Raw genomic sequence first — 12,449 nt, forward strand, 5'->3', positions numbered from 1 at the left:
CTTATCTTGGTTGTTTACCCTGAAGGAGAAGTCCTAAGTTTAGTGCAACTTACTTCCTAATAAAAATGCTCAGGGCTGCAGCCATAAAATGTTAAAGTTATTATTGCAAGACAAATTATGGCCAAATTTCCTTAATTTGAAAGATGTCATATTTATTGCTTAATTAGACAATTTTAAAAAACTGTTCCCTCATCACTCACAGACAAGCTATGATCTGCAAAGACTTTTCAAGAAATCTCTAGATTCAAAAAATTTCATGGGTTGGATCCAGACTTCACCTTCTATATACAGAAAAGGATTCTTCCGTCCATGGCAGGCTTTTAACCTAGCAGAGGAATCCTGTTGGTGGAGAAGGCTCCCAAACTGTTCCAATGGGGGCCCCCATACACTCTGGAAGAGCGTGTGAGGTGGCCCTGAAGGCTACTGGGACAGGAATCTGCAAAAACCAGCTCCTTGTGTTCTTCACCAGCAGGATCATTGGCCGAGCAACACTCTGGTGAGAATGGTCTGCATCAAATTCCCTGTGTTTACTACAAGAAAGGTTTCAATCTACTTTCTAATAGCAAAATATTCTACTTGCTCGATTTAGAAAAAAACCCAAAAAACTGAAACCGATTAAGGGAAACAAAGTTAGAATTCCAAGGTATTTTCATGCTAATTTCACACCAGCAACCTTATTAGAAGCAAGGTACAATCACAGTCACATTATGCTATAAATATATTCTTGCCATAAATTCATTAAGATAGATTCATAAAAAGCAATAAACAAATCCAGTTAGTACCCTACCATTTTAGAGAAAACAGTAAACATCCATTCATATTATAAATGGCCAATAAAGGTTAAAGGGAATTTAAAAATATACCATATAGCATATTTCAGCCAAAGGGACAGCACACACGCTTACAAATACTGCAACGGTACAGCATGAAGTAGTAGACTGATTTCATGACAAATAAGCAACTAAGGCATGCATAGAACACTGCATAACAGAAAGCAGCCTAGATGATAACAGACACCAGTGCAGATACCTATAGGTGTAGTAGATAAGTATCATGGACTCTTTTAAATCCACTGTATATAGACATGTTCTCTGATACCACCACCAGTGGCTGCCACACGTTTCTCTAGGAAAATCAATTTGATATAACAAGCTTAACTCTTATCCCAAATAATAACAGCTGACATGAGCCATGTCCCCCCCCCCGCCACCGCCACCATACTACAAACATTACAACTTCCATCAATCAAATACCCCATATGACAATGTCAACTGTCATGAGCACTAGGCATTTCAAATATATTCAGAAAGGAAAAGGAAGGTAAAAGTGGCACTAAAATGCCTACCTACTTTCCAAGTGAAATCTAAATCTATTACAGTATGTATACACCAGGGACCTGTAGCAATTCACCCTCATTAAAAGTTGATAGAATCAAACTGATAGCATAATTATGCTAAAAGACAAGGGAAGACAAGAGAAAAGGCAGGCAGGCAGGCAGGCTTTCTTCAATGAAATACCGGAACAAATATTTGGTGGCCAACAATGAGAGCAGTGTGCCTTGTAACTCTTTTTGTGTAAAACCTAGACTCTAGGCTGTGGTGAAGTAGAACACAGAAGACACTAATGGATTTCTTAACATTACAGTTACAGATAGGTAGCCGTGTTGGTCTGCCATAGTCAAAATAAAAAAATTCCTTCCAGTAGCACCTTAAAGACCAACTAAGTTAGTTCTTGGTATGAGCTTTCGTGTGCATGCACACTTCTTCAGATACACAAATGTACTTAACATCAGATGTACTTAACATTACAGTGATTAATATCTGTTAATGCTACAGCCACATGCCTCCCATTTTGGTAAAATAATGGCAGTGATTCCATGTATCATGTGGCTGACTAGCAATGGAGAGTTCTATCCAATGCTACTCCTACTCAGAGTAGACTCATTTAAATCAATGGACCTAAGTCAGCCATGTTCACCAATTTAAACTGGTCTACTTTGAGTAGGACTAGCATTGAATACAACCCAATAAATTTATATTTCAGACTTAAACTGTGAAATCTGCTTATTAAATGTAAACAGAGATACCTCTTTGGGAAGGCAGAAACACTCTGTGCATGCTGATGACATTTATTTCTGAAGCTCACAATTCTGAATTATGTCTACCCCTGCTCAATTTAAACCACTTAGTATAAGTCATTCCTAGACTGAATAGAATATTGCATGCACCCTTAGAAGAGTAAATAATTGTTTAGCTTCTACTATATCTCAGGAGGATTTAAAATCTATGAATATTTTATCAAAAGCTTTGAATTTTCATTCGTTCTTTTAAATATGTATATAATTAATTAGAAATAAAAAATACTGTTCAATAATATATAAGTTAATAAAATTGGGGGGGGGTGTTATTAACTCACTCTTATATATTTAGTTCCATCATATTTTCAGATATAGTCACACTTATTTCGGTAAACAAATAGGGCCATAGCAAAGGGCACACAGACCATAAATACACCACTGCCTGTAAGTTCACAATCTGTCCATTAAAAAAAATTGTAAGGTACAGTCTCTTTTGAAGCACATGTTAGAATATAGATGCTTCCAAATCTTCCTCCACAGCACATAATGAGAGTTGTAATTCTGTGCATTTTAATAACATATTCTGTCTGTATTATTTAGTTTTTGCCATGCTAAAACAAGAATACACTGAGGCAGATAATTTAAGAAAAATAAAGTTGTATCCAAAGTAGTGCTTTGTAGAGGTTGCATCAGTGCAAGGATATCTTATTGCACAACATTGCATTCTCTCCTTCTCCCACACCCCCAGGCATTTTCCCACCCTTCCAGAACAATTCTGGGGAGAATGAAGGGTGCACACAGGAGGAGGAGAGGGTAGATCATGGGTGTCAAACACAAGGCCCGCAGGCCGAATCCGGCCCGCCAGACCTAGTCATGTGGCCCGTGTAGCCGGCGGCGGCCACCAGCCTTCACCTTTTATTCTCGCTTTTCTTTCTTTCTTTTTTGACACAAGAAAGACGCCTCTTCAGCGCATGCGCAGCAGCCTACAAGCCAGAGAACGTCTGCCCTCTAGCGGCGCCGGCCGTTCTACACAGGAAACCTCCACTTTACATGCATTCAGGAAACCTCCACTTGTTTTTATATTGCGCGCATGCCATCCTGTGATGTGACAGATACAACAGCTGCCTGAACCCTTCTCTCCTGTACTGTAAGTCCTACAGATACAACCGGCCCTTTGAGGGTGACCAAACTGCTGATGCAGCCCCCGATGAATTTGAGTTAGACACCCCTGGGGTAGATTCATTGCAAAATCCTTGCACTAACAGTATGTGTGAACTGGATACCACCTGTTAAATCAAAGTCTGGTGTAGTATTTTATCTACAGTAACTTACATGACACACACACAGCCATCACATTGGGAAGTGGAGATGGGATAGCAGGCAGGAGGGTCCTAAATGATATCCTGGTAGAAAGGAAAACTGCTGCTGTGGGGCAAAAGTACCCATTCAAAGGGAACCATCTTGCTCCAAGTGTCCCTTGGCGGGATAGGCTTTTGTACCCCCAGGTGCAATTTCCCCCCTAAGCAAATTAACAGCAGAATATCTCCCTTGATTGACTCCTTTCCAGAGAGCCCACTTCTCTGGCTATTACTGAGATAACTGCTTCTGGAATGTAAAATCTCTGAAGGAGTCCCAAGGGATCCATAAGGGTGGAATTTTGACTTCCCCATAAGTAGTGTTCCAGGTGCAGTGTGTTATACATGGTTCCTCAATCACTGTGCAAAGAAAGGTAAGGTGCATATATTTTCCATTTCTGTTTACCTTAATTTGCAAGGTAATTGAACCAGGAGCCTCTTGATTTGTAGCAGAGTTTCACAGCCACTAAATTACACCGCCTCTAGTTAGTAAAATCAGGCCCCTAGAGTAGATCTTTTGAAAATATAACAGCAGGAGTAGACAAGAAAGGGGGCCAGCCTTACAGCCGCCCAATCTGTTTGGCTGGAGCGGATAGCAATTGTACCAGCAGAGGATTTGAGTGGGCAAACTATCAGTCTATGCTGTGCAAGCAAAGCTGCAAAGTAGCTCTTTAAGGATAGAACAGTTACAAGAACTACACTTTAGGAAAGCACATCATTGTAACAAAATTTCATAATTACGTCAGCTGACACTGTGCATCTGTCCCACATCCTAGCAGGGACCTGGATGGTGCAACCTTAGTCACCTTTTCAAGGAAGAGAGGAGCTAGTCGCAAAGGTGAGAACACAGAAGAGGAATCTGACAGGCAGGACTCAACCACTCCTAACTATTTTACTTGCAAGACTAAACTAAAATGGCATCCTGAACTTGCCATATGGAACAGCACCAGTTGATTCTCACCCTTACTAGTCAAATTCCCCAACAATCTTAAACTGCCCCAAAATTAGAACAAAGCACCAATGGGAAGCACTTGGCTCCATACTGATAACCCTCAATCTAGCACTTAAAGGGCTACAAGATCAGATTCTCATTTCCAACCCAATACTCCACTGGAGTTGCATAACACCCATTCATTTCACAGTTGTGAAATCCAAGAGTGTGAACAGTACCAGTGCAGAAGTGCCAATGGCATTTGCTGTCCCAACACTGAGAATCAATCTCAATAGACCTGAGGATTCACAGAGACCCTTTCGAGAAATTTCAGAGGCTCAAAATTATAGGTCCTATTGATACATGCTTTTTTTCTGGTCAAATTATAACACACAACATTTTTAAAACCTTTCTAAGCAGAAATACTTACTTTAGTGTGGTTGTGACAACAGTTTCTGCCAAAAAATAAAAACCCCTCAAGAACCAGGTAAGTAAAACTCTGCAAATACAACTGTAGCTCTATATTTAATGCAACTCAAATTAACTTCAAAGTGCAAAACAGTACTGTATGCACATTTAAGATGCTGAAAATGGCTTAAGAATGTTAGTATATTCTATTACACACACAAAAACCCCTTAAGCCTTCAATTTTCTAGCCCCAACTAATAGTTCATTTCAAATTCTTGAGTTCTAGACTTCTTGGTTGTGAAGAAACATGAAAACATGCCAAACCTATGATTCGCTTGAGAAGAGAGGGCATTTTCCGCTTAGCATGCAAAATGACAAAATACCCAGAACTATTAACTGTCATCACAGCCATTTCTATTTAGGACTAAACAGGATTTTTGTGAGCTTCATTTTTCAAAGCTAGAAATGACATTTCATGAGCGGTTTTTTTTCCAAAAAAGCAGCGTACTCTAAGAGGGAACAAGGGAAATTGGGAACCTCCCTAGCCTTGGCAAAGCACTTGCAAAAAGAAAAGGAAGATCTTGCTGGCCCCCGCTTATTACTGCTATTCCCCTTATTTAAAATGGCTGCTGCAGCTGCTGTAAGGGAAACGACCCCCACCCCAAGACATACAGAACACAAGCTATGTCCTTTCTTGGCAAGAGAAGAGGTGGATCTCACTGCAGAATGAAGAAGCACTCCAAAAACATCTGCAGCAAATGAAGTAACATTCCCTTCCCTCGTGCTGCCCCCAAATATCACTAAAACTCAGAGCCCCTTTGCAAGGCCCCCTCATCTGGATTCAACCCTACTTCTTAGGGAAAGGACTAGAGTGCCTTACATGCAGAACGTCCCAGGTAGGGCTGAGAGAGAAGCCTGTCTGAACCGCTAGAGCAGAGCTTTCCAAACTTTTCATGTTGGTGACACACTTTTTAGACATGCATCATTTTGTGACACAGTAATTCAGTTTTGCTAGCAAACAGGAGGTTAAACTAACCCCTTTCCAGCCCTGGGAGGAGCATTTGCACGTTACACCTACATGCTGCAGCTGACACACTAATGTGTCGCTACACACAGTTTGGAAAGCTCTGCCCTAGAGAGCCACTGCTAGTCCATGCAGACAATACTAAGCCAGATGGGCCAGTGTTCTGACTCAGTATAAGGCAGCTTCTGCATCACTATGTCCCTGTGGTTTCTGCAATCATATGCAGCAGTACAATTAATGTGCAGCTCATCAGCCAATTTCTAAAAGAACTTTGCAGTTACTCTATCCATATTAACCATTCCAAAGCCCATTTGTTCTCCTTCAATACTGATCTACTTAAGAAAAGAGTAAATACTTTTGCTCAGTTTTGTTTGGAATTAATTTGCAGGTTCATTTACCACACTACAACCGGAGCAGGGTGGGTGGGGGAGATGGTCCTATTCAACAGGGGCACATGTCCACATGCACCATTAGTGATAACTTGCCTAAAGCCAAATGCTACTGAAAGACTTTCAGCTGCTTGTTCGTCACAGATTATTGCTTTTGTGTGCAGCTGTAGTGTTAAGTGACTTTGCAAAACCTTAACTTAAAAGTAGTCTTATCGCATACACCAAATAAGAGGCTTCCTGCTTTCCACTTCTAATTCTTAAAGTTCTCAGGGTGGCTTCACACAAGGTAACACACAGTACCAATCAATGGATGACTATATGCTATCTCAAAGACCAGAGGCAGCATGTCTCTGGATACCAGATCCTGGGGAACAGCAGGAAGGACTCAAAGTCCTTATGTCCTGCTTGTGGGCTTCTCATAGACAACTGGTTGGCCACTGTGAGAAACAGGAAGCAGAACTAGAATAACCTTTGATCTGATCCAGTCAGGGCTGTATAGAAAGCAAGTTACATGAATGCACTCATGCTTCCAAATGTTATTATCCCCCTTTGGCCAGATGCAACTCCTGCAAGCAAGATGTGCAGGTTATCATTTTTGATACAACAATTTAGATATATATTCCAAACTTTTTAGTATATTATTATTGATCTCAGAACAGGCCAGAAGGGTTTATATGTATTTTAATTATAAGTAGCAGATTATCTATTATATTTATATTGTTGTTGTTGGTATTTAAAATTGTATACCACCCTTTAACCATAGATCTCAGGGCAGTACAGAACATAAATCTAGCTCTCATCTAACTCCCCTAGCTCTTGTGGTTTACTAATTAGGCATACAGGCTATGTGAAAAAAGATCTACCGCACTTCATGAGAGCTAGTATTCACCAAAAAAAAAAAACCTACAGATAGTTTGAACTACATAGTTTCCTATTTTTTAAAAGTGAGTATCACCAGCCAAACCACTCTTATAAAATCCAGCTGGACCTATCAGGAAGTCTGATTCTTTGCCAATTAATCCAACTGTGTCAGTCATTATACCAATGCAGAGTTTTTTCAGAGGCCCTAGAAGCTGTAGAAAGGATAGGTTTTCCCCCTGCAGTTAACATTTTGGGCTTCGTTCTCTCATTTTTTATATTTTGCCACCTCTCCTTTCCATTTTCATATCAGTACCAGTTGCTTCCTCTCATACTAATACTCAAGTTGCACACTGCTTGCACAGCTACCCATCTACCAAAACAGATAATGAGCAACAGATTCAATGAAATTACTAAAAATTTTCAGATGCTATTTATTTGGAAAATGTATAGGCGGCTAGACATTTGCAAATATCATACAAAACTTCAATGCAAAATATCACACAACAATAAAAAATACAAGAAACAAAGCAGATAAAAGCAGTTTTTCAAAATAAATCTGATGGTGCCCATTAATTACAGGAATGACAGACCTGCTCTTCCACAACACTTCAATCATTTTCTTACTATAATTCCCAAAGGGGGGGTGCATATAAGCAAATATGTTGGGAATGTGCATCTGGAAGATGTGGTCCTTGAAACCTTTAGACATGAACATTCTGTATTTTTGTACATCGTCTTCCCTGCAGTCATTAAGAGGAAAGGAATAGTCATTGTGCTATGGAAATGAAAGAACCCTATGAAATAGCTAATTAATTGAGTTCAAAAACTGGCAAGTATACAGCCAGTGACATTTCCAAAAAGGAGATCTTGTTTCTTTTATTTTTATCTAAGCAATTTATATACTGCTTAACTACAGTTGTCTCTAAGCCACTCTTTAACACATTCAGCAGTAGTCACCTATAACAGGGTAGGCAGCTCGGTGATAAGGCATGATAGTACTCGCCTTCAGACATTGTTAATTAGGGAGAAGTTAACATTTATTTATTTAAATATTTACAGGATGCACTTTCATATAAAATATCACCAGGTGGTAGACAACCTAAAAAGACAATCATGTGAAAATCATGTAAAAGGTGCATTGGTGATGTCCTATCTCCACCTCCCTTATCACCATTCAACACTCTTCATCACCTTGGAGGGCAACCTTGGGAAGCAGGCTATCTTTTGTACAGTGGTACCTTTGGTTACGTACTTAATTCATTCTGGAGGTCTGTTCATAACCTGAAACTATTCTTAACCTGAAGCACCACTTTAGCTAATGGGGCCTCCCGCTGCTGCCGCGCCACCAAAGCACAATTTCAGGATGAATTGCTTCATCCTGAAGCAAAGTTCTTAACCTGAAGCACTATTTCTGGGTTAGCGGAGTCTGTAACCTGAAGCATATGTAACCCGAGGTACCACTGTACTGTATACAGTGGTACCTCGGGTAAAGAACTTAATTCGTTCCGGAGGTCCGTTCTTAACCTGAAACTGTTCTTAACCTGAAGCACCACTTTAGCTAATGGGGCCTCCTGCTGCCGCTGTGCCACCAGAGCACGATTTCTGTTCTCATCCTGAAGCAAAGTTCTTAACCTGAGGTCATATTTCTGGGTTAGCAGAGTCTGTAACCTGAAGCGTATATAACCTGAGGTACCACTGTACTCTTAAAAGCCCCTGAGCATTTTGAAAATCCAACTTTCCAGTGCTTTACTGCGCACACGCACACACAGGGAGCTTCCACAAGTACTCTCTGCTTTATAAAGTTGCCCTCCACATATTGGATGAGATACATAGGCGCCGACTTCATGGGGCCTGAGGGGTCTCGAGCCCCCTCAAAAAAATTTTTGGGGGGGCTCAGCCCCCCCAATAATCTCAGGTGCCCTTCCAGCAGAGTGCCGCCGCCGTCCCCCGCCTCCTCCCCACCTGCTCCCTCGCCAGCCAGCCGCGCGCCCTAGTCGTAGAGCCCCGGCCGTCCCCCGTGAGATTAGGGAATCCCCGGGGGCGGGGGCTCCTGCCTCGCTGCTTCGCAGCACCATCGCCACTGCCAAGGCACTGCCGGGGGGAATTTCCTTCCTCCTGGCGGTTTCAGCGGTTTAGGGCCGGAGTGGAGGGGGCTCGCCCTCTCTTTTCCGGCTAGCCCCACGTTTCCCGCATATCAGCTGTTCCGGAGCTGATTAATAGGCGCAGCACGCTCTCCCCTATTCGCTCACGAGGAGGCGGCACCACTTTATTTGCATATTCATGAGCTTATTTATTATTCATGAGCTTTCCCGGGGGGCCCCCCAATATTTTTTATAAGTCCGCGTCCCTGATGAGATATATATATATATATATAGATAGATATAGATATATATAGATATAGATAGATAGATAGATATATTGATGGGGGGAATTAAGGTAAAGGGACCCCTGAACGTTAGGTCCAGTCGCTACCATGCTAATCCCTATTGCCCCCTTTGTATGCTGCCTCTCATCAGATGTTACTAATTAGGAATAAGCTATGAACCATAGCTGGATTCACACACTAGCCTAACTGCCAGTCTGCCACAAGGTATTTGGTGGTGTTTGGCATTGGACCATACCGAAGAAATGATAGACAGGCAGGGCCAATGCTGTAAAAATGCAGCATATAAACTGCATATGCTGTACATATAAGCACATAGCTAAAAGATCTAATTGAAACTCCTACCCCATAACAAGACCATTTATATGCAGTCTGCACCCTCCTTCTCACCAGTCCACTAACAGCAACAGGTGATTAGATCACATTTGGCAAAGTAATGAATTATATAAACTTCCTCAGGAAAGCTCCAGATCTCTTTAACTACTAGAGGCAACATCCCATGTTCACATATTCTCACATATTCTTATTACAACAAAAGATGCAGAGTAGCAAACTGAAGGATACCAGGATGGAATTGAACATGCCTGGCTGCCCCTTGACCAAAATGGTACCTACATGCAATCAAGAAAATAGGCACAAATACAGACTTATGGCAAGTAGGCCATCCAAAGGAATAACCAAAGGTCCAGGCTACCAAAGACAGAATCCCTTTACCATATGAGTAATATTAGCCTGGCAAAGCAACAAAGACCATAAAGATTTAAGAGATCTTTTCACTTTTTACTGGAGCATCAGGAATGATTGCTCGACACCAGTAGCACAGACGATCTTCGCTGACTCTCCCGCTGCCCAAAGTACAGTTTAGGAAATACCCCTCCCCCCCAACCCTCTGGAAGGCTGTGCCTAGAATAGCATACCCTCCCACAACACAGAACCGCTCATCGTCCACAACGTGACCCTCCTCTCCCCAATTCTCTTGCAGCGACCAAGTGCCAGGGCTGTGAGCATCCCCTGCCCGCCCGCCCCCAAACCCCGCTGTCTGAACATGCCTCCGAAAGCAAAACCGCAAAAGGCGCCTCTGGACTCCCCTTTTCGCGGACCTCCAGTTTAAACAGACCAGGAGACAGAAGCACACACTGCAACCGCAGTACCTTCTCGGGCGGTTCCCTGCAGGCTGCGCCAGCCCGACCCGCTTCTTCCGCCTCCTTCCTAGGACCCGCCGCGTCTACGGGGCCCCGGATGGGCTGCTCCATCCTCCTGGGGACCTGAAGAGCCGAGGGCCCCGCTTTGTCCCCCCGGGAGCGGCCCTTCCTCATGATGGGCGGCGGCGGCGGCACTTCCTCAGCGCGGGGGCTCGCAGCCTAAGCAGCCGGCCATGGCTGCGGAGGGGGGCGGCGGGGTTGGCGCTGGGAAGCACCTCAGGCAGCGCAACCTGCCTCCCGCGCGGACATCTCCACTCTCCTGCCAGAGGCAAGCACGCCGGGCACTGCGGCAATCCCGCCCCCTCAGCCACGTATCGCGAGAGGTGGGGCCACCGGTGCGCGAGGGCGTTCTAAGGGGCCGGCGGCGCGTCGGAGACGAAGAAGCGAAGTTCGGCGCGAGGTGGGAGGAGCCACACGGCAGGGGGCGGGGAGACGGAAAGGCGAGGGAAGACGCGTCGCGGAACAGCTTGGAAGGCGAGGGGCGGGGGCGGCGCGCAATGCATGATGGGGTACATGGAGCAGTGCTGTATAAGTGCAAGGCGGCGCAGAAGCCTTTTCTGTGTGCGGCTCCGTAATGGTGCAGAATGATCTCGTGTCTTCATCCATCACCTTTGCCCAGCTCAACTTGCCTTCCCCAGTAGGGCAGCCCTGCTAAAGAGGGGTGCCCCCATGTGCCTGGCTAAATGGTGGTAGCTAATTGGTTTTAAATCCAATTCTAATCTGGATTACTTAACTGGTTATAAATTATGGAAATAATTATGGGCAGCCTATTAACATTTCCCAACTGATATTTGTGACTTCAGCAGCTATACACAGAGTGCTATCAGTGTTTATGCTGCTTTATTAAGATGACATGTTGCCTGTTTCTGATACAACAGCTGGCTTTTGGCTATTGAGCACTGGTGCCAATCTGTCACAAAGGTACATCCAGAAAGACTCCATTCCCTAGACTCTTTAACTACATTTTTAAATGTTATATGAAAATGCAAAGCACTCTAGATTCAGAACAGATTGCAGCAGCTTCACTTGGTTCCATATCACTGTATGGAAGTGAGAGCTGGACCATCAAGAAGGCTGATTGCCGAAGAATTGATGCTTTTGAATTATGGTGCTGGAGGAGACTCTTGAGAGTCCCATGGACTGCAAGAAGATCAAACGTAACCATTCTTAAGGAAATTAGCCCTGAGCGCTCACTGGAAGGACAGATCGTGAAGTTGAGGCTCCAATACTTTGGCCACCTCATGAGAAGAGAAGACTCCCTGGAAAAGACCCTGATGTTGGGAAAGATGGAGGGAACAAGGAGAAGGGGACGGCAGAGGATGAGATGGTTGGACAGTGTTCTCGAAGCTACAAACATGAGCCTGACCAAACTGCGGGAGGCAGTGGAAGACAGCAGGGCCTGGCGTGCTCTGGTCCATGGGGTCACGAAGAATCGGACACGACTAAACGACTAAACAACAACATATCACTGCCCACTCTGGCCACTCAATGCAATTTGTAACTTTAAATAGGAAATAAGCCCAATTGAACCTTCAGCGTGGTTTACTAGTACCAAGTAAACATACTCATAGAATTGTGGAGTTGGACCATCTAGTTCAACCCCCTGCAATGCAGAAATCTCAACTAAAGCATCAATGGCATGATATGGCCATACATAACTGGAGTAAAATAAAAACTGAGTTTCTAGGAGGGAAGTGAAACTCCCTTCTTTTCCCTGTAGCTATATTTAAATGAAAATCTAATAAAAATTGCAGTGATTTTCACAGTTTGTAGCACCAAGGTACAAATTGCTGCCGGAAGGTAGATACTACCAAAGTTT

General features: G+C 43.4%; 1 protein-coding gene across 1 annotated transcript in view; it reads right to left on the reverse strand.

Moving 5' to 3' along the window:
- Positions 1-10,937, reverse strand: part of MAST2 (microtubule associated serine/threonine kinase 2) — a 150,027-nt gene extending 139,090 nt beyond the window's left edge. Inside the window, exon 1 of the mRNA XM_082226711.1 lies at positions 10,580-10,937. Within this exon, the coding sequence (XP_082082837.1) occupies positions 10,580-10,744 (165 nt within the window). The 5' untranslated portion in view covers positions 10,745-10,937. The remainder of the gene's footprint in view (positions 1-10,579) is intronic.
- Positions 10,938-12,449: the final 1,512 nt, after the last annotated feature.

This window comes from Podarcis vaucheri (genome assembly GCF_965113315.1).
Source record: "Podarcis vaucheri genome assembly, chromosome: 6".
Lineage (NCBI taxonomy): Eukaryota > Metazoa > Chordata > Lepidosauria > Squamata > Lacertidae > Podarcis > Podarcis vaucheri.